This window comes from Pelodiscus sinensis, chromosome 3 (assembly GCF_049634645.1).
Source record: "Pelodiscus sinensis isolate JC-2024 chromosome 3, ASM4963464v1, whole genome shotgun sequence".
Taxonomy (NCBI): Eukaryota; Metazoa; Chordata; order Testudines; family Trionychidae; genus Pelodiscus; species Pelodiscus sinensis.
Window position 1 is genome coordinate 77,603,445 of NC_134713.1, and position 22,241 is coordinate 77,625,685.

Here is a 22,241-nt window from a genome sequence, read left to right on the forward strand (position 1 = left end):
GTACAGTACTATGTTAAACCTAAACTACTGAAAAAGAAGGAAAAGTGTAGGAAAAAATTGACAAAGTAAAGAAATAATTTCTATATTTTTCATTTAAATTAAGATGGCTAAAAGCAGTGTTTTCTTCTGAATTCTGAAGTTTCAATGCTGTAGTAAACCAGTGCTTTGTTGTAGACTTTTGAAAGAACTATAACACTTGTAACTCTGCAATTCTACTGTACAGGCAGTCCCCGGGTTACGTACAAGATAGGGACTGTAGGTTTGTTCTTAAGTTGAATCTGTATGTAAGTCGGAACTGGCGTCCAGATTCAGCCGCTGCTGAAACTGACCGCCAGTTCTGACTTACATACAGATTCAACTTAAGAACCCCAAGCTTCCCCAAGTCAGCTGCTGCTGAAACTGATCAGCGGCTGATTCCAGGAAGCCTGGGGCAGAGCAACTCTGCCTCGGGCTTCCTGTAGTCAGCGCTGGTCAGTTTCAGCAGCGGCTGACTTGGGGACGCCTGGGGCAGAGCAGCTGGGGTGCTGCTGGGTTGCTCCAGTAGCACCGCTCCTCGGCGCTACTGGACCAACCCAGCAGCACCCCAGCTGCTCTGCCCCAGGCGTCCTGATTCAGCCACTGCTGAAACTGACCAGCAGCGGCTGAATCAGGACCTGGGGCAGAGCAGCTGGGGTGCTGCCGGGTTGGTCCAGTAGTGCCCAGAGCGGCGCTGCAGGACCAATCGGCAGCACCCCAGCTGCTCTGCCCCAGGGTCCAAAACAAAAGCCTGGTCTGCTGGGGGGGGGGGCACGCTAGCTGCGCCTCCCCCCCCCCCCAGCAGACCAGGGACACGGGAGCAGAGCCGCAGCGGCAGCGGGGTGCCGCGCCTCTGAGGCTTTGCCAGAGCAAAGCCTCAGAGGCACGGGACCCCGCCGCCGCTGCGGCTTCAGTCCCGGTGCCTGTGGTCTGCTGGGGACCGTCCCCAGCAGACCACAGGCACCGGGACTGAAGCCGCAGCAGCGGCGGGTTCCTGCGCTTCTGAGGCTTTGCTCTGGCAAAGCCTCAGAAGCGCGGGAACCCGCCCGGTGCCCCGGTCTGCTGGAGACGGTCTCCAGCAGACCAGGGGCACCGGAGCAGCTTACGAACGGGGCTTTCTCGCCCCGGAGCTCGCAGGTAGCAATCCGCCACCTCGACCTCCGGGGCGAGAAAGCCCCGTTCGTAAGTCGGATCCGCGTAAGTCGGGGACTGCCTGTACTATAGAAGTGCAGGTCTCTACGTTCATAGTCTCTAATATTATAGAGCTGATTTAAAATAAGGAAATCTTTTATCCAGCTCTATCTAGCAAACAGTGGCTTATCTTGAGCAGAACAATGTGCTTCATTTCATGCAAATTAGTTGTAATCTCCAGTAGTCCAGGCAGATTACCAATATAACCCTTGTTTGCACAGAGTTTGGTGTGCCAAAACGTTAGTCTTTTAGGCTGTGAATTAATTTTGAGTGTTTAAGGTAAGACTGATGTATATTTGTTTTAAATATCAGAATACAAGTCAATAGATGACTGTGAGGAGCTGGTGATCAACGCTACTGCAACAATCAACAATTTATCCTACTACAAAGTGAGGAATTCTGTAATTGAAGACAAGAAGCTACACATTGCAGAATGTAAGGTTTTTAAAAATCAATTCCTTCTGTATGTCTTTCAAGACTACCTGGGTAAGGTGTGTGTATTTTGATTGTCTGGGCAATGTAAAAAAGTCATTACATATATTCTGTGGTATACTGTAGGAATTGCATAGGGTCAAAATTTTCCCTTAGCTGAATCAAATCCCTGCATGCTATCTAGGCTGATCCCTCATTTTTAGAATTTTGTGCAATATTACATTGTTTTGCAAAAACAGTCTTTCTCCCCCCAAAATTCACTTGCTCACCAGATGCAATATTTGGTAGAGCTGTTCAAAATATCTAAAATGTGAAAATAATATTATGAGGTGATTGCATGTTTTTTCAACTTCAGTTTAGATTTGCTTTATTTACAAATAAAAAGTTTTAAAAGCCCTGGAAATATGATGGTGCTGATAATGAAGTAAGTGTGCTGTGGATGCTGCATCTGAAATTGGGGCTTCATTGTGTAAGTAGTACATGTACAGTAAGAATCCTTGCCCTGAATAGGATAGTCAAATCAGACACACAAGGCATGAAAGAGCGGCACAGAGCTGTGAAGTGACTTGGCTAAGGCTACGCTGCAGATTGATGGCAGAATTAGGAATCAGAATTCATGTCTCCTGACTTTCAGCCCAATAAGTATTTGTAGAAGAGATGCAACCCTTGTAGCAAAAAGGCCCAACAGTTGCTTACCCCAGGAAACAAGAAAATCATTGGACTGGCATCCTTGGAATCTGAGCGGTCCCGGATGAGGGTATTTGCCGGACTAGGGAAGGACCTCTGCCTCCGGGCTCCTCAGCCCCTCCCCACTGCCTGCTCCTTCAGCCTTGCTGCAGGCTATTGCTATAACTGCTGCTCCTGTCCCACTGCCAGCACGTAGTGCTGTCCCTGCTGCTGGGGCACTGGCCCTGCTGCTAGCCAGCATGTGGCCCTGCTGGGCTGTTGCAACCTGGCCTTACTGCCAGCCAGGCTGCCACAGCTTTGTTCCCACTGCCGGGCTGGCATGTAGCCCCAGTCTTGACTGCCATGGCACAACTCCGCTGCTGGGTTGGCATGCACAGGCTGCCCCTGCCCTGCTACCACAGCCCCACTGCTGCTGTTGGTCTGCTGAGGCCCTGACCCCACTACTACCAGCCTCGCCTTTTGCAGGACTCTGAGCTGCTGGCCCTCCTGCCCCAGTCCACTGTTGTTCAGCAACATCCATGGTATCTGTGTTGCAGTCACGTGTGTTCCAGAGACGAAAAAATATATCCCTTAAGATGGCTGAGCCATAGTTAAGTCCTCTCTGGTATAACAACATCTAAAGGAAGATGTGAATGAGACCAGACTGTTCTGTTTACTCTGAGGGAAAAGAGTGGAGGATTCTCATTGCTTAGTTCCTTACAGATGAGGAGTGGTTCCATCTTTCCTGCATAAGATACCTATGAAGACTGATGAATGGTGGTTCCTGAAGCAGTCCTTGACTGTGCACTGAAAAGGAACAAGGCAATTCATAACTCCTAGGCAAAGCTGGAAACCAGTTTGTTTCTCCTGAAAATAGTGGTGTCAGGAGCTGCTCACGTAAAACTGCTGAACAGAAAGTTGCCAGCAGAAAAAGCTTTCAGAATAGCTGTAGTGTTCATCATCAACATTTAGGACAAATCTACTTATTTCACCAGCCACAATATGATGGGATGGCCTAGGCCTTGAGGCTTCCCTGGCATGGCCAGAGCAAGAGCAGTTCCTTGCTAGAGCTGGGGGAGAGCAGGTAGTTCTTTGGGCTGGCTGCTGGATCTCTTACTGGGATGAGGCTGTGAGATAAAAATGTGAAGAATATGCTGGAGCCATGGGGAAGTGACCCAGGCAATTATAGCAGCAATACAGTTATTTAAAAGGACAGTGCAGACAGCTGCTATCTACAAGGTCTCTGGCCTGGGACCCAAAGTAGAGGGGCTGCATCAGGTCCCTCCTCCACTAGGAAGTGGCCTAGACAGTGAGGCACTCCAGAGCTGTGGAACAGACTTAGAGTGACCCAGATGACGAGCTGGTGCCAGAAGGACTCTGAGAAGATAAAGGCCTTGCCTCCATGAAAGGAGCTCGGGGGCACTGCTCTATTCTGGAGTGGGAACAAATGGAAGGACACTAGAGGAAGCTAAGGCAATGTCTACCCTGTAGCCTTCTTCTGGAAAAGCTTATGCAAATGAAGCATGGAGTGGACTATCGCCACACTTCATTTGCATAATTAGTTAGCAGCCACTTTTGCGCAGAAAGGAGCTGAGTAGATGGCTCCTTTTTGCACGAAACCCCTCTTTTGCACAAAAGCCGTTCTTCCTCATTTTTTCAGGAAGAACAGCTCTTGCGCAAGAGGGGGTTTTTGTGCAAAAAGGAGCTGTCTACACATAAGCTTTTCTGGAAGAAGTCTACAGTTTAGACGTAGCCTCAGAGAGGCCCTATTAGACTTGTACCCTGGAAGGGATTCACTTTGTTTTAACAGGCTAAGAGATACTTGGCTAGGGAGCTAAGTCACTGAAGAGCCACCATAAACAGAAAAAAAGTGCAGGTATACACACTTGCCTACGGGTGCTCACTAAGGTGAGTGCACCCTGTTACAGGACACACAGAGTACTCTGAACCTGAGGACTGTGGACTTCAGTCACTAGGTCCCCCTTAGATAACCTCAGATAAATCCACTGTCACTTGATGTGCTGAATTACCGCTAAGCTCACCTTCCTACCTTCATAAGAGCCCCTCGGCTCTGTCCTGCTGAGCCAGACCCTCATATCTCCTCCAGTAGTGACAGAAATAGGGTCACACAGTCTTCTGCAGTATAATACAGATGCTAAGATTAGCTGATTTTTCTAGAGCTGAACTTAAGGGACTTGCCTTAGCACCCATGTGCACAGCCACAATGGGACCTGAACCCCAGATAAATCTATCTGTCTTTGTATCAATTCTTACACAAGGTAAGCTTATGTTTGCTCTCTTTCTCAGGGTAAAGAAAGAGATACACAGACTCTTTTCCCCTTCCCCAGGTAACAATTACTTACCCTAGGTTTATTAATAAAAGTAATTTTATTAAGTATAAATGGTAGGATTAAGTGGCCATAAGGGAGAGCAGACAGAATAAAGCAAGTTACTAAGCAAAAAGAGAACATGCAAACTGAACTAGATTCACTAAAACTGATTACAAATAAGTTCTCACCTTAGATATAGTTCTCAATCTAGTTTGGGTCCAGCCTTTTCTCCTATTGAGCCTGAAATTTTTCAAGCAGTCATTAGGTAGAGTTCTGGGGAGAATTGACTCTCTAGATTACTTCACTTCTCACCCTTAAATAGAATTTGCATAAGGCAGGAATTGATTTTGAGTTTGACCCCCTTCTAGTTACTAGAATAAAAGTATATAGTTTAAGATGGATTCCAGTATCTGATGACATGGTCACATGTCTCTGCAAGACCCAGTCTCTGTACTTTAAGGGTTGACCCACACATCCACCAGAAGACTAAGCTTCATTGTCTCTTCACTGAAGACCCTGTATGTCTGAGAATCCTCCATTTTTCTCTGTTCTGACTACAAAATCCTTTTTTCAGGCTCTGATCATTTCTCTCCTTCTCTGTGGAAGGGAAGTTGCATTCTGTTTGGGCAATCTACTTAGCTTGTCGCTCCAACCATGCATACCCTTCTTCGGGTCTCTTCACCAGCTTTTCTATCTTTGCACATTAAATTGAAACCCCTTGACATCTCTGAGGCCCACTCAACTTCTGCCTTTCCTGTATGCTTTAGTCTCATTTCATTCCTCCATTGCAGTCTTCAGTTGCCAAATTAGCTGGTGTGTGTATAGGTTTTATATCATTCTTATCCAATCCACCTTCTGTGTCACCCCTATTTCTAGAAATTCTTCTTTGAGCCAATTCAGGGTAAGGATGTTAAGGACTAGTCAACTATCCAACAATATACTTATCACATAGTCAAGTCAACTAATCCTTCCCCCTTCCCCCCCCCGCTGCCTCTATCGGAAAGAAACAGCAAAGGGGGGAAGGGAGTACTTCAAAGCGGCAGTACCACATGGAGCTGACCCTGGGCTCCATGCAGTGCTGCTCCTTTGAAACACTGTGGTGGAAGTGCATTTCAAAGCAGAAGCACCCATGTGGAGCCCAGAGTCAGCGGAACTTCACATTGGCCCTGGGTTGCATGCAGCGATCTAATTTTGAAATGTACAAGAGTCCCAGCTTGGGCTCTTGTACATTTCAAAAGAGAAATCTGGAAGTGCCTGTCGAGTAGTTGATGGAAATTCCATCGACTACTCGACTAGTAAATTAATTGTTGTTTAACATCCTTAGTTCAGGGTGTTTGCCTATTGTCTCCTTCATATCCCTCCTTAAAACGCAAACTCCTTTCAAGGAAGTGTTTACTAAACAGATGATTAAATGTTGAATCAACAGTACATTTGAATCAATAATTCATTTCTTTCATTCTCTTTCTTTTCATCCAACCCTCTCCCCTCCCCTGTTTACTTTATGCATTTAGTTTGTAAACATTTCGAAGCAGGATTTGCATATGTTTCTGTAAAGAGCCTAGTGGCACATTTGATGCTATATAAACCGTAAGTCATGATAACTGTACTATTTTATTTCTCTGAAAATAGTGCTTCTAAAGCTGCTGATGAGCAGCAATATGGATGGAATTTTGGAGGCTGTGAGAGTCTTTGGCAATCTTTCCCAGTACTTTGAAATATGTGATTTCATTATACAGAGAAAAGGTAAGTTATTGCTGAGTTAGTAAAGATTCTGTGTAAGCTATCTAGATAGGCACCTGGTGCCAGTCAACATCTAACATATAACTAGAAACATACAAGCATGTAATATAACACTGAAAAATCCAGTAGCCACAGCATCAATAGCATGTATTGGTAATGTTGATAAATATTATCAAAGCATATATAATGTGCACATATATGAAGAAACATGTATGTGTACAGAAATTTTCTGTTCTTTAATAATATACTGTCTCAAAATTTTCTTCTGGCTCTCCAGATTCCTAAAGTTCATTTTGACTAGAAGGCACAATGATTCTGTGTAAAATGAAACTCCAGTTTAAGTATTCATAAGCTTTTACATTTGTGGGCCTCTGGGTACTATATGTGACAATATTTATAGCATTCTGTGACATGCATCTTAAAACATTTGTCAACCTCACCAACAGAGAGCTCTCATTTGCCTCTGGGTAATGTGTAAAATGCCAGCATTCGCATCACATTCTTCCTTTTCATGGCAGGAGGAGTTTTGGGGCAAATGCCAGATCTTAGCATCTAGCAATATTTAGTTAACTTTTTTTTCCCTCTAAATTTCTTGTATTATAATGGCACTTGTCTCTTATCTGGATCTCTACCCTAGGCTCATGGCACATTCAGGTGTAGTTCTTGCTAGGCACAAAGGCCAAAATGTTCAAACTTTGGTGCCTGACATTAAGTAACTATACCTCTTTTAGAAATCCAGATGTAAGGGACTTGATTTTTCTGATGTGATAAGCACCTACAGCTCCTATTGAAGTACATGAGTTCAATATTTGGTGCCCAAAAGATGGATTTGCGTACCTAATTTTAGGTACCACAGGTGGAAAATGTTGGCCTTACAGTTCATACCAATATCAGGATGTAATATTGCTAAATGAAAAATAAATTGAAATATTGGTTTAAACAGCAAGGAGTCCTGTGGAAACTTAAAGACTTAACAAATTCATTTGGACATAAGCTTTGTGGGTTAGAACCCACTTTGTAAATGTAATCTGATATCTAATCTCATTAGACTACTCTAACAACGTATTATCAGGTAATATTTCCAAGCAATCCTGTATGCTTCAATTAAATGCTTCTTACTGCCCTCTAAGTATACAAATGCGCTAAGCACAGTATAGTTCAAGTCCATATTTTTTAAGGATGATTTTGTTTCTTACTATTCAATCTAGTATACAAGTTTATGGTTGCTTTGCTTGATGCCAAACATCAAGATGTCTGCTTTTCTGCCTGTGGAGTTCTGCTAAACCTTACTGTGGATAAGAACAAACGACCTATACTAAAGGAAGGAGGAGGAATTAAGAAGTAAGTTCAGAGGGAAAAAGTCCTGATCAAGGATATTGTGTGTCTTGATCACAATAAAGTGGCGTTAGATTGGTGTGGGGAACTTCAACTTGTGGGCTGAATTTGGCCCACAGTTTGCCTTTATTAGGTTCATGGGGATTGGGGCTTGCCTCTAACCTAGCAGTGGGACAAGTCAGAACTGCAAAGGGGGAGCCCCAAAGCTCACAAGCTGATCAAGGCAAGCTGGGGCCAGATGTGGCCCGTAGGCTCTGCCTGGCAAGGGGGGAATAAGCCAATGGGAGTGGCAAGGGGTATTGCCTGCAGGAAGTGCTTCTCTACCACATGAAAAGCTCTGTGAAGACCCCTGTGCCCTTTGGGAGCTATGCCAGGTAGATGCCCCAATCTCCTGTCCCCTTTTTTACCCCCACCAGACCCTGGACCCCCAGCCTACTTCTACTCTCTCCCTTCCAGATCCTGCTCTGTACCCTGCCCCCCTCCCTCCCCCAGAAGGGCCCACAATCTACTAGTTCCTGGTCCCTGGAAAAGGTTTTTTTTCTTCTTGTTGTGGCCCTGGACTGATTTTTCTATGGGTCAGTGGCCCCCAACCCAGAAAAGGTTTTCCACCCTTGCTTTAGATCATGACTCTGTTGTAAGCACTTGTTCTCTGGCTGAATTTCTGCTGTATTTTCCCCATTCTCTGGTGTTATACAAGTGCCTCCCAAAGTCTGAATATGGAACCATGCAGATGATTTGATAAAAACATTCCAATTACTGGCAAATAATCTAATTTTATGGTTTAACTTCCAAATCACAGAAAAAAAGAAGCGTATTGTTGGGTACTGTTTTTTGGCAATAGAAAAACTTGAAATAGTAAAACCTTTCTAATTGCTGAGTAGTTCTTAGTAAAGTCACTTTTACACAATAAGTCAGTCATGAAAATAACTGTGGATTCAGCTGTGGCTTGAAGTCAAGTCATAAAGAATCCTAGAATTTTCAGTTGGCATCATCACAAATGGACAATATAGTTCTACTACTAAGTACAATGAAAGGAAGCCATATTTAAGGCTAAGACCCTCCCCGTACAATACTGATAAAAATAAATGACAACTGGTTGGCTCATCACTTATCCTGTGTTTTATAAAATCCCACCTGGTGGTGATAGCGCCTGAAAATTATATATCCATAAAAGCAAAACACTTCATCAGATAATGCAGAATCCACTGCATATTACCACCAGGTACATAGAGTTAAAGTAGATATCAGTCTGTGGCCTGAAATCATAAATTTAAAAAAAGTCTGTAGTTCACCCAGTATGCAGATAAAATCACTTCAAAACAATCTTTCTTCCCTTTTTGGTTGCAAAAGTATTGATCAGTTCTCTGAAGTCCACCTGCTTTTCCAACTTAACTTTCAGTAGACACTAGAACTAAAGCACTCAATCTCTTCTGTGACATTTGAGACTATAAATAGATCTTTCTGATTGTTAACTTGGAGAAAAAGACTTCATCTGCAGCCTCAGTAATAGGAATTTATAAATATATGTGTGGTGCTATGTAAACATTGGAAAATACTCACTACTGTTTGTTCTTAATGGTAATGTTCAGAATCTCATACAGTTTTACTTCATCTTTATTCAAAATACGGTTTAATGTCACAAGTTCATATACTAGGTTAGCTGATAAGTCTAACTCCAGAGAGTCAACATCCTGTTATAGAAACACATGTAAGAAGTCATACATACTTAAAAATTCCCTTAAACCTCCTGTAAATAACAGTGTTCATAAGTGAATTTTAAAATATCAATCCTGAACATGTCTTTTTTTATCCATTTCACTCTGGGCTCCTCCATCTTCAGATATTGTTATCTGTCTCCCCCTTGAATGAATAACTAGAAAAGTTAGTTCGATATCCAAGACAGCCAAAAGAACTGCACCTCTCTCAAGTACTATATCAAAACCTGTTGCATGATAATTGTAGAAGGTTGCTGTTTGTTAATCTGCATGCCATAGTAATATGCATATCATTTTGCTGGTTTTGTTCAATGCCTTGTTCCACACAGTGAGGTCTGTGAAGAAATAAGTAGATAGTTTCTCTTGCAGACATTTTGCCTCTGAGCAAACCACACCATTGAGATAATCATGTAACTTTAGGAGTGCATTACAGATCTAAGACAGCTGTTGATTTAATAGTTTTTATAGCCTCTACTATCTTTTTTTAGATGAAAGTTTTTGGAAAAGCCAGATTTGTTTTTAATAGCCACCAAACAACAGTATACCAAATAATTTTTTAACCCAAGGAAAAAAAACAGTAAGCGTTAAGTTCCAGTTGAGAATACAAAGCATACATATTGCACGGGAATGCACTTTCCTAAATTGAGCCTGCAAATTCTTGCCCTTCATTTTGAGCCATTACGGTAACATTGAGCTTTGCAGTCTGTTGTATTAAGTCCCAGAAAGCAGTTTCAGCAAGACCTGCTCTGCAAGTGCCTTTGACATTCAGGAATGTAGGACAAGACTTTTTTGTTGATGCTGTTTCTTCATGCATTTCTGCATATTGAAAAATTAGATACTTGTTCCTTATGAAAACAATCCAGTGTACAGTTGAGCAACAATGCATAATTTTTTGCAGTTTTTACTTCCATCAGAATTTGTTTAATGTTTTGATTCAACTGTTGAGAACACCCATTCTGGGTGGCCTAAGCAGATAATCCTAGGACTGGATGGGACTTTGAGAGGTCATCTAAATCCAGGGGCTTAAACCCTTCCTGACTATTGTCACCTTTTGGGAGTCTGATTTGTTTTGTGTACCCCCAAGTTTAATCTCGCTTAAAAACTACTTGGTTATGAAAGCAAACATAAAAATACAAAATGTCACAGCACACTGTTTCTGAAAAATTGCTTGCTTTTTTCATTTTTACCATATTATAAAATCAATCAATAGAAATATAAACATTGTAAACTTCCGATAATCCGGCACCTTTAGGACCCAGGGGGTGCCGGATTATCAGATATGCAGGACTATCGGAAGGGGGGGCTATGAGGAGTCTGGGGTAGGGGGGGGATGAGAGGGACAGCACTACGGGACCAACCTGGCAACACGCCAGCTGCTCTGCCCCAGACGTCCCTAAGTCACCTGCTGCTGAAACTGACCAGCGGCTGACTCCGGGATGCCCGGGGCAGAGCAGCTCCTGTTGTCCGGCTGCCTGGAGCACTTCCAGATTCCAGGTGGTGCTGAACTATCAGGAGTGCCGGACCACTGGATTCCAGATAACTGGAGTTTTACTGTACTTACATTTCAGCATATTGTATATAGAGCAGTATAAACAAGTCATTGTATGAAATTTTAGTTTATACTGACTTTACTAATGCTTTTTTAATGCCCATTGTAAAACTAGGCAAATACTTAGATGACATTATACACCCTCTAGAAGACTTCTGTGTACCCCCAAGGGTATGTGTACCTCTAGTTGAGAACCACTGATCTAGCCCAGACCCCTGCACTCACAACAGGACTAAGTATTATCTAGATCATCCTTGATGTATTAGTCTAAAATGTTTTTAAACATCTTCAATGATGGAGATTCCACAATCTCCATAGGCAACTTATTTCACCGTTAGAAAGTTTTCCCTAAACTCCAGCCTAAACTAAGGATGTTAAATAACAATTAATTTACTAGTCGAGTAGTTGGAATTTCCATCGACTACTTGACGAGTCGATAGCCACTTCTGCTTTCCTCCTTTGAAATGTACAAGAGCCTCTGCTTTGAAATGCCAGTGGGAAGTCACGCTGACTCTGGGCTCCATGAGGGTGCTTCTGCTTTGAAATGCACACGAGCCTGGAGGCTTTTGTGTATTTCAGAACAGACTCACCAACATGGAGTGTGGGTTCAGCGATGGACTCAATCCCCCGCTGATCCCGACTCCATGCAGCGCTGCTGCTTTGAAATACCACCTGGAACTTGGGGTCAGCTGGGGGACACCCCAGCTGATCCCAGGCTCCGTACAGCATTTCCCTGGGATCTGCTGGGGACTCCCCTAGCTGACTCTGGGCTTTACTCAGCATATCTCTTTTGACAGAGAGTCTAGATGCTCTCTGAGGAAAAAGCACAGTGTGGATGCAATAGCACCTTTTATCGACATAACGGTCAAAAAAAAGGCATTATTCCTCATAGAATGAGATTTACCGCCATCAACAAAAAACTGCTGCGTTCTGTCAACTTACTGTTGACAGAACTCGGCGGTAGTGTAGATGCAGGTATAGTTTTGTCGACAAAACCCCACTTTTGTCGACAAAACCCTGTAGTCTAGACATACCCCCAGGCTACGTCTAGACTTGCATGATTTTTGCAAATGCTTTTAACGGAAAAGTTTTCCGTTAAAAGCATTTGCGGAAAAGAGCGTCTAGATTGGAACGGACGCTTTTCCACAAAAGCACTTTCACAATCGGGGCATCACCATTTTCACAATCGGGGCTTTTTTGCGCAAAACAAATCTGAGCTGTCTACACTGACCCTTTTGCGCAAAAGGACTTTTGCCCAAACGGGAGCAGCATAGTATTTCTGAAAAAAGCACTGATTTCTTACATGAGATCGTCAGTGTTCTTGCGGAAATTCAAGCAGCCAGTGTAGACAGTTGGCAAGTTTTTCCGCAAAAGCAGCTGCTTTTGCGGAAAAACTTGCTAGTCTAGACACAGACCCAGTGTTCAGCATCACCAGAAAATGGAAAATGTCTCACCAAGAAATAGGATGCACTATAGAAATCTCTGCAGCATTAAATGCCAATGGTGTTTCTTTTCATTTCCTGCTTTAGCTTTTCATCACTAGTCACAGAATTCTTGAGTGTTGCACAATTCTTTCTAGGCTAAGAATAGTTGATATGACCTTCTGATGCTTCATGCTTCCTTGGTTTAGGCTCCAATTTCTTCCACTCTGACTTACCATTTATGAAAACTTCTTCATGATTAGATGGCTTGGGAGCTGCTCTAGCAAACCGAGAACATGGAAAATAGAACAACTAGGAGCACACCATCCACCTTCATCTGATAACTTTTCCATTTGCTTGTACGCTTTCATACTGTTGATCAGAGAAACGTGTGCCCCAATGCTGTGAAAAATTAAAAGTTTTGTATGTTGTTTGAATAGCTCCTCTTTCAACAAGGTAATGAATGGAGTCTGAAAATGTTAGGGGGATGTGTGACCAGTTATATCTGCTCTCTGATGGTAGATGGTTGCAGGTTCCAATTTTAATAGCAACACAGTTAGTGACAACTTTCTGTTAATGGAAACATTTTGCCTGGAACCAAGTCCATCCATTTGACTACAGTAGTAATTATTCTGGATATTGACAACAGGCTTGCTGTATATTGGCATTTTTTTTGACATGTAGTCCTGCGAAACTCTTACTACGAATTCAGCTCAGTAGCTTCAGATAAGTTTCACTTTGAATTGTGTGACATGAACCCCAAATTTCAAATCTCCACTGTTCAGACAAGTCCACTGTGGTCAAAACTGAAAATAAAGGTCTAAGTCCTGTGTTCTCTCAGGAAACAGGCACAAAAGAGAAGGACAAGGGGCATAAGAAACTTTTTGTTTGTTGGAATTTTTTAGTTGGACTTTTACTGTCCTAGAAGGTGTACCGAATGTGTGATTTTGCAGGAGGTCTAAGGCACATTTTCCATAAAGATCTGTGTGTGGAAAAGCTGAGGAGACGCGCCTCAGGGAAGGAAATAGTTGGGAATGCTGGCATTACCAGGTTTGTCCAGCAGGAGGTGCTATGGGGCAGTAGCACCCCTATAACTAGATTTTGTTGCCCTCAAAGGCTCATCCTGCTCAGAATTGTAGGTGGATTAACTTTGGAACCCTAGTTGTAAAGCTGGACTTCATCCAATGTTTTCATGAGAAATACACTATAGTAGTGACCACTCAGAGAGGTCAAGAGCCAGAGAAAGCTTTTCAAAGCTGCCACTTTTGGGGGAGCAATCAGTTCTTATCTAGCCACTCTGCAGCTTTGCTATGTGGTAGAGTTCTGTAGCAGCTGTCATGTCACCATCAGAGTGCATGCTGGTGAAACAACAAGCAGGAGCAGGAGATCAGTCAGGCACAGAACTTGAAAAAGAAGGGGCAGTAGAATGAGGAAGAAAGTAAAATATTAAGTTTACTATTGTGCTGATGCCTGTTTCCCTGCACTCCTAACATGGGCTGGGTCTGCGTGTGTTTTAAGACTGATTTGATTTTGAATGGAATGAGAGAATGAAATTGGACACAACATTAACACTTTTTTTCCCCCAACTAACAGGTTAGTAGATTGTTTAAGAGATTTTGGGCCTACAGACTGGCAGTTGGCTTGCTTGGTATGCAAAACCCTGTGGAACTACAGTGAAAATATCGCAAGTGCTGCATCATGCTTTGAAGATGATGATATCAATACACTCCTAGTGCTACTTGCATCACTTTTAGGTAAGAACTAACAATCTCATTACCCTTAGACCAGAACAAGACAGGAAAAAAACCAAGGAAATATTGTGTGCATGCAAGTCAATGTATTTAAGCAGGTTAGTAGGTCATGGATTACTCACTGACACTATGACCTTCACCCATTCATGGCTGCTACTATCTCTGTGCTTTTCCTCCTTCATTTCACATGTAAGTTGTCACTAAGGAAGAACTGAATTTTTGTACTATTTGCCATTCTATTCTCCATTCTCCTAGGCTACATCTACACTGGCATGATTTTGCGCAAGAACTCTTTTGCGGAAGAGTTCTTGTGCAAAAACTCTTCCAGAAGAGAGCATCTACACTGGCATGTGCCTTTGCGCAAGAGATGTGCTTTTGCGCAAGAGAATCCTTGCCAGTGTAGACGCTCTCTTGTGCAAGAAAGCTCTGATGGCCATTTTAACCATAGGGTTTTCTTGCGCAAGAAATTCATGTTGCCTGTCTACACTGGCCTCTTGCGCAAGAGGGCTTATTCCTGAGCAGGAGCATCATAGTTCTTGCGCAAGCAGCACTGATTTCATACATTAGAATGTCAGTGTTCTTGCGCAAGAACTTGCGCCAATGTAGACATAGCCCTACTGTCAGTCAGTAAGCTACTTGTGCAGGCCCAGGCAAAATATGGCAGATGGGCTTCATCTGGCCCACCAAGCTACCGGATCCTGCCCACAGGCAGGCTCCCCAGCTTGCTTTGCAGCCCCGCACACCATGCAGAAATACAGCTGTAGGGCTCCATTTCTGTCGTGTTCTCCCCCCCCCCACCCCTTCCCTCCAGTTTTAAAGTTTTAGGAGCCGCTCCAATGGGAAACTGCCAGGCAGCTAAGAAGAATCACACCCCTGCTCCTGGGCTCAGTTATTCATGAAGCACATGGCCAGGCCACAGGCTGGTTGGGAAACATTTTAAGCTCTGCAGGCAGGCTAGTTTGGCGGCTGGCAAGTAAGTCTCTTGGCCACAGCCTGCTTCTGGCACCCCAGCACTTTCCTCCCCCAACTCTCTACCTTCCCCCATTCAACATACTCAAACCCTCTGTCTCTCTTTACCCATCCCCTCTCCAGATCACAATCCCCTCCTAATCTACATCACATCCCAAACCCCTGCACTCCAGTTCTCTGCCCTAGGTCACAACTGCCTGCTTCATACCAACTCCCTCCAGACTCCAGTCTCCCTCCTACACCCCAGTCCCTTACCCCAAGCTCCCTTTTGCACCCAACCTCCATTCCAGACCCCGCATCTCCATTTATATCATGGAAGAGTGCGGCCCTCAACCACTTTCCAAAATCTTGAGTGGCCCCCCATCAAAAATTATTGCCCACTACATATTAGTGTCTTTCACTAACAGCCATTTGCTTGGTATGGCCCAACTACCCTTCAGCTGTTTAGAGATTACAGAGCACACTGGGCAGCACAGAGGATTAAGACCTTTCCCCTAACACACTAGAAAGTTGCACACATTGTTGCTTCAGTAGGCTGCACCTTGCATTTCTCCATTCCCATTGTAAGTTTCATGGATCACCCTTCTATTCCCCTCTATTTTAAAAATTCCCTGTAGCCCCTGCCTTGCTCCCCCAATGCCAGGGACTGTGTTGCAGAGAAATTACATCAAGTGGCATGGAGATCAACCAGATATTGTTACTGCTGAATGCATTTGTTTTCAAATTGTACATAATAATTCATTGGTTTTGTCCTATCTTACCCTTTTATTTTATATTCACTACTTTATTTTTTATACTTACTGAGTCAGCCTCTTCCAATTGCCTTAAAAACATAAGAAATACGAGAGAGAGAGACAAATCTTTGAATTTTGATTTACAAATTTTTAAAAATGTCTTTAAAAGTTGTAGAGGATTAGATGTGGTAGCTACAAAGACTTGATAAAACGTGAGATGCCCCAGAGTTTGCTCTGGCCATTTCTGGCGATGGTTCAAATTTACAGAAAGTTACTAAGTAATTTATTTGCTTTATTTTTTCTTGTTATGCAGTGATAGATGGCACTCTGTTGCCTGATAAGACATCTTGTCTAAAAATATTCATTGGCATTTCTCTAACAAAAGCACAAACGTACTAGTCAGTTACAATGCTACCTGAAAGGTCTCTTGTTCAGGTCTAACTATGCATCTTCATTTTGGTTCATTTCTAACATTGCTGCATTTTTATATATATAAAATTTTTTCCTTCAACTATTAAGATATTGACAGTACATCCTTATTTGGTTACTCTCACTCCCATTAGCTTGTTCATCTGCCATTAGTCAGGTATCCACATGCAATTACAATTTTACTTGTAGCATTTAAGGATGCTTATTTAAATCAAAAATTACCTTGAAAGATAATCTTCCTCAAATATATAGTTAGAAAAATGACTAAAAATAGCACTCTTACTCATCAGAATTACTTCCTCTGTGTGTGAGAGTTGCTGAATTTTGGTAGTGAAAAATGTGAGTTAATATTGGCCTACAACCGTCTCCTGCCATTATACCCAGAGACTTAGGATGGATTATCAGCATTAAGGATCTTCCAGTCAGGAAGTAGGAGGCAACTTCAGTCAATTAATAGGCTGTACATAAGTAGCAGGCCAGTTATTTTCCTTCACTTGTTGGCTCCTGAGCATTGGAGCAGCTGTCATCTCCGTTCATCAGCTTCACTAACTATCTGTATCAAGAAGATATGTGAAATAAATAAGACCAAAATGAAGGACAAGGAGAGTGGGAAAGTCTGGATAGAGAAGAGTCAGGCAGCAAGTGTCAAAAGGGCAGAAAGGAGGACTGGATTTCCTTGCTGCTGTCCCTCACACCCCTTTCCAGCAGCTCGGCCAGTAAATAACGCCTTCTCTCAGGGACAGGTATGCTTGCTACCCTTGAGATCCTCTTTCCACTTAATCCACTGCCTGCCACTTCTTCACTGTGCATAGCTGCTTCAGCTATCCCTCCGGAGTGCCTCAGGAACAGCAGATCTGGGAAGATCCAGCAGTGTACTTTGTGATATTGGCTATCAAGACTTCCATTATCTCATCCTTTTTCCTTCTTCCCTTTCTGTGGGTTTTAATGTGTCAACACAATTGTGCCATATCTCATTTACATGATGGTGGTGACAGGGTTAAATACACTTTCATTCTGCTATAACCTGGTATTGGCCTACGCTCCTAGGTTGCTCCCACCCTTAGGCTGCACGGATTCTCCCAGTTTTCATGGCACAGAACCTGCACTTCGTGCTCCAGTCCTGAGTTCCACCACGCCATGTAGCTGCATGTAGGTCTCGCTCCTGGGATGGCATTCGTATGCTCTGTAGGTCAGGAGAAACCCCCGATTTCCACACTGAGAAGGGGGATGGGAAATTATCCAACTACAGTAGATGTAGTTTGTACCTGGATAGATAGCTACATACTTCCACAGAAGATCCCCATACATTCTGGCCAATAATAATTCATCTCTTTGGGGAATATTCAGTTACATATCTGCACTATTCTCTTTCGTTTAGTCTCTGCCTCCTGTCCTTTCCAAGACTTTCATAGTCTACTTGCTGCAGAAAGGGGTGTTTTATATACAATATGCTTCAGTGATCTTTTGATCCAAGAGCCCTCAGGCAATGCCTTTATCCATTTATTTTCAACCTATCTTTTTGTCAGAGATAGTTAATTTGCATATGAAAAGAATCTCTGGGCTTGTCAATGCATTTCCTCTAAGAACAGGCATTGTTCCCTTATCTGTCCTTTCCCTAGTCTACTTATACAAACTCTTTGGTGGTGGTGGTGGTGCTTGCTTGGATTTGAAATCCTGGCTTTGGGCCATCTACTGCAGGGTTTCTTGCCACAAAGACCACATTCTTCTTGGCGTAGTTGTTTTTCCTTTCTATTAAGCTTCAGAAGTCCATGCTTTAAAGGTAGCTTTCCCCACTACTTTTGGCAGGATTCAACTTCTCCCTTCCTTCCTCTCTGCACACCTAACCACACATACTAGTGTTGAACACCGCTGTTCAGTTAGGCATCTCATTATGGAGGGCTTGCAACCCCTTGCCTTGGAATGCCAACCTGAGCTTTCCCAAAATCCCATTCAATTTACTAATGCAGAAAATCTCTGCTGGCCTACAGTCAAGTGGCTTCCATTCCTATAGAGGAAATAGAGCCTGTCAAAGTTGGCATCAGTTCCCATTTTATGTGCTCAAAGAATAAAAGTAAAGAGAAGGAATTGCCTTTGCTTTGTAAAGGGGGGGGCCCTCTATCTATTACCTGTTACTAGCAATAGCTGGTAATTGCTGGATTTGCCAAATACAGATTTTGCAAGTAGTTTTACCTTGGGTCTCTTCTGAACTGATTCAATCATGTTGAAAAACTCTCCAACTTGGTCCTTGTCTCATACATTTGTCCACAACCAGCAGTTGTGCTTGGCACCTGTAGTGGATTCTAAATTCTGAAGCATGTTCCTTCAAGTTGCACTGTAAACCTGTCCTAGTTTCTTTTTCCCCCTTACTTGCCACATCAGATAGTCAAGGCTGCTGCAGAGTAAAATGGGAGAAAAGGAATAAGATTACTCACCTGTAATCCTGTTTGTCATAATGCTCTTCTCTTATCTTACTTTCCTCCCTTCTCCCCGTAGGCAGGTGGCCATTAAATATTACTTCCTAATCTTCTCTAGTCTACTCTTTCCTGTCCTTTCTTGCTTTGTTCACCTTCCAGATATGTCCAGCCTTCTAATGGTGGATATGGGATATTGTTGGGTTGAATTGGGGGAAAAAACAACAAAACCAGATTACCAGTGAGTGACACATGGATGAGCCAACACAGTCATAGAGGAATGAACTGGATTACCTTCTGGCTTGTACAGCAACAAATTCAGTAATTAAAAGTAATTGCAGAATCTCTTACTGTTGATATTCAAACCAGAACAAGCACAGCTTGACTTTGAAATCCCAAGCTGGCAGTTAGGAGCAGAAAAACAGCTTTTATTTGTAGACAACTATTGTGAAGCCACTGACCTCTCCACAGTGCTATTTTTTTCTGAGCCCAAATGCATTCATGTTTTTTTTTTTCATTAGACCTAATCTCCTGAAAGTGCCTTTTGGTTTCACTTAGTTGCATGTAAGCTATGGATATAGAACAGGTAAAAATTGTACATGCTCTAGTGATAATGCAGAGGTGTTTCTATTCAAAGTTCTCAACATTTTTCTCTGTTACAGATGAGGAACTAGCATTGGATTATGGCTTTGATAGAGATTTAAGGAACTATCACAAACTGTGTTGGGAAACAGAGTTCAAGCCTGTGGCACAGAAGCTTCTCAAAAGAATTCAGAACCACCATTCCATCCTTCAGCCTATAACTATTACTGGGGGCTGTTAAGCTGTGAATACAAACCACAATGTTTTAAAATAGTAAGTGAAAACACTGTTTGCTATTAATATATTGAAAACTACTCCATTAAGTGCTCAGTGATTATTTTTGTATGTAGATTATATATTTAAATATTGCTGATGCTACCTCTACATTTTCATTGGGAAGCAAGTTGAACATTAAAGGGAAAATGAATAAAATTAATTTATCAGACTGAATACCATCTATTGGGAAAGTTAGTATTTGATCCTTTTAAGCAGAAGTGATGTGATACAGATAATTGATGTAATGTGCCTTGTCTAGTAATGAAATTCTGTTAGGGGTTTCTATAGTGAAGAAGTTTTGTTTCAGTTTACAGCTGAAAAACGACCATTCAGCTATAGTTACCTAGGTTTTTTTTTCCAGCAGTGGGCACATGAGAAATCCCTGGCAGCAAGGAGCTATGCATTACAAGAAGATTGTTCTGCAATATATTACATTTATCTTCAGACTTGGGCTTAGTACTTCTGTTTATAAAAAATCCATAGCAAATGCAAGCCAAGCATGTGCTGCTATAGTATTTTTGGAGTTTGCCTCATTTACAAGAGCATCTTGTGAAAAGAACAGAACCTGATTTTTAAATAAGATGGAATTTTGTCTCCCTCTCTCACAAAAAGTGGAAATTGTTTCTCTTCCCCCCTCTTTACACACTCCTGGAGATTTCCCTCCTTATTGATGAGGGAGAAGCTCTAGCCTCCTATTCTAAGTTGCTGTGATATATAGTCTCTATCATTTCTATTCTTGGCTAGAGATTATTCTTCCTCTCTGCTGGAGGGATGTTGTACTTTACCTTTATCACAAGGAAGGTGGTGGCCAGGACACTTAGTTTCAAACTATCAGACCGTGCCTTCACTGGTTCCAAGGTTGGTTGGGACTTGCATATCTTCTGACCAAGGATGCTGTGGATATATGGGGTGACAGTTTCTTAGCAAGCATCTGTTGTGTTCCTTGTTATGTGACAGTAAAGGGCATAAAGAGAGTTGTCATTTATAAGTTTTTCTAAAACCTGAAGAACTGAAAAATTCCATCTGAAGACCATTCTTCTGCATAGGTCATTGTAGCCTCTGTCAGATTCTGAGATGGCTGGGAAGAAATTCCTGAGCATGCATCAAGTAGTGTGTTTGTTGGCTCCTTGACACACAGATGGATTTGAAATAATGAAACTTAGAGTAGTTGCCTTTGCAAGGTAAAGCCTCACAGAGGGTCAGAGATACTAAGGCCACAAGATGAGCTCTAGGTTTCCTTCAAGTGGTCCTTGCTCAAGAAACCAAAGAGCCTCTTAAATTTTAGTAGAAAGGAGTAGCTTCAGTCCCATGAAAGAGTCCCGGTGGCATCTATTCAGGCACCAGTCACCACCCCTGTAGATCAGCTTCCCTCATGCCCAACAATGGCCTGCTTTGGACTAAGGCCCACCCACCCTGTACAGATACTCCCTGTACCAATACCATCTAGCTGCCTGACTAGTGCCAACTTACTTGCTACTACACTGTGTTTAAGGACCCTCATAGCATTCATAGTACTAGACTCCCTGCTATTGGTAGTGAAGTACTCTGGTACTAAGCACAGCTGTAGTACCAACCAGTGCATAATCTCAGAGTGCTCAGTATTCACTCTCTGAAACTGTTCCTTCTCTCACAAAGAGTAGGCAGAAAATCAGCAATCCAGTCCATATCAATATGCACCCAAGGAGAGCTGAGGGCAATCTTTTAATTACCCCAAAGCTTGAAAAGGGACCTTATTTTCTAGAATACACTTCCAGGGCTACCAGCAGAAAAGGTTTCAGATAGTTAACCAAACTTTTACCCTGCGTTGCGAATTACCTGTCAGCAGTAGTGGTTTACCTCAGCATAAATAAAAGGTACTTAAATAGCTGTTTTAGTCAGCAACAGATAAATGCACAACAGACCTCTCTAGGACTAAGAGTTAACAAAGAATTCACTTCTAGCTCCTACTCAAATGATGGCGCTTGTGGGCACAGTTTTGGGCTCTGTAAACAGCAATAACTTGTCTGTTCAGATAAAGATTCCAAATTATAGTAAAACTGAGCAGCCACCTGCCATTTATCCCATGATACCTGTAAAAACTTCTCAAACATCAGGAACAGCATAGCTCTCTGTGCACCCCTGTAACTCAATTTTTCAGAACAGGAATATCCTCTTTGTCGTCTTTACTGCTGTCCGCAATTAGAAACAGATATGCAAAACAGCTTTAGAAATTACCCTTTAAAGCAGTGTTTCTTAAACTTTTTAAGACTGTTGAACACCAAACAGTTTTTTTGAGGTACACCAAGGATTTTTTGTTGAGGGAAAAAAAAAAGTTGGGGGAAAAAAGGTTGCCTGCCTCAAGGGTGGCCATTTTTATCTCTTGTTCCCTGCAGCACACCAGTGTGCTGCAGAACACAGTTTAAGAAACACTGCTTTAAAGCCAACTTAACTATATGGTTTTGGAACACCGAACTCCTGTTGAGAGGAAATAGCAGATGCTTCCTGTTAGTTTATTAATCTCCCCCACGCCATTTTAGATATTTTAGCATCTATACTGTTTTTAGAATATTCCTACTCCACTTAGACTTTTCAACTGAAATCCAACTAGCATTTAAGTCATTCACAATTAAAGTTCAGAGATAATAATAAGTGAAGAAGCTTGTTAATGGCAGAGAATAAGCATGTGTGCACATGAACTACCTCTACAACAATATCA

At 42.5% G+C, this 22,241-nt stretch overlaps 2 protein-coding genes across 11 annotated transcripts in view; one reads left to right on the forward strand and one right to left on the reverse strand.

Moving 5' to 3' along the window:
- ARMC2 (armadillo repeat containing 2) overlaps positions 1 to 21,624 on the forward strand; it is a 110,468-nt gene extending 88,844 nt beyond the window's left edge. For 6 of the 7 annotated variants that reach the window (XM_025184720.2, XM_075923085.1, XM_075923086.1 and 3 more), the window contains 5 exons: positions 1,519 to 1,641; positions 6,264 to 6,377; positions 7,583 to 7,715; positions 13,988 to 14,148; positions 19,351 to 21,624. In XM_025184720.2, the coding sequence (XP_025040505.2) occupies positions 1,519 to 1,641; positions 6,264 to 6,377; positions 7,583 to 7,715; positions 13,988 to 14,148; positions 19,351 to 19,511 (692 nt within the window). In that variant the 3' untranslated portion in view covers positions 19,512 to 21,624. The remainder of the gene's footprint in view (positions 1 to 1,518; positions 1,642 to 6,263; positions 6,378 to 7,582; positions 7,716 to 13,987; positions 14,149 to 19,350) is intronic. The other variant, XM_075923081.1, reaches the window with a different exon arrangement.
- Positions 9,306 to 22,241, reverse strand: part of SESN1 (sestrin 1) — a 130,324-nt gene continuing 117,388 nt past the window's right edge. Inside the window, exons 10-11 of one of the 4 annotated variants that reach the window (XR_012902192.1) lie at positions 18,468 to 20,440; positions 9,306 to 9,759 (exon numbers count right to left, since the gene is read on the reverse strand). Coding sequence is in view for 2 of the 4 variants with exons in the window: in XM_006123188.4 (XP_006123250.1) it covers positions 20,378 to 20,440 (63 nt within the window). In the remaining 2 variants the exon portion in view is untranslated. Of the gene's footprint in view, positions 20,441 to 22,241 lie in introns of all 4 variants that reach the window. The other 3 variants (XR_012902191.1, XM_006123188.4, XM_014573692.3) reach the window with 3 other exon arrangements.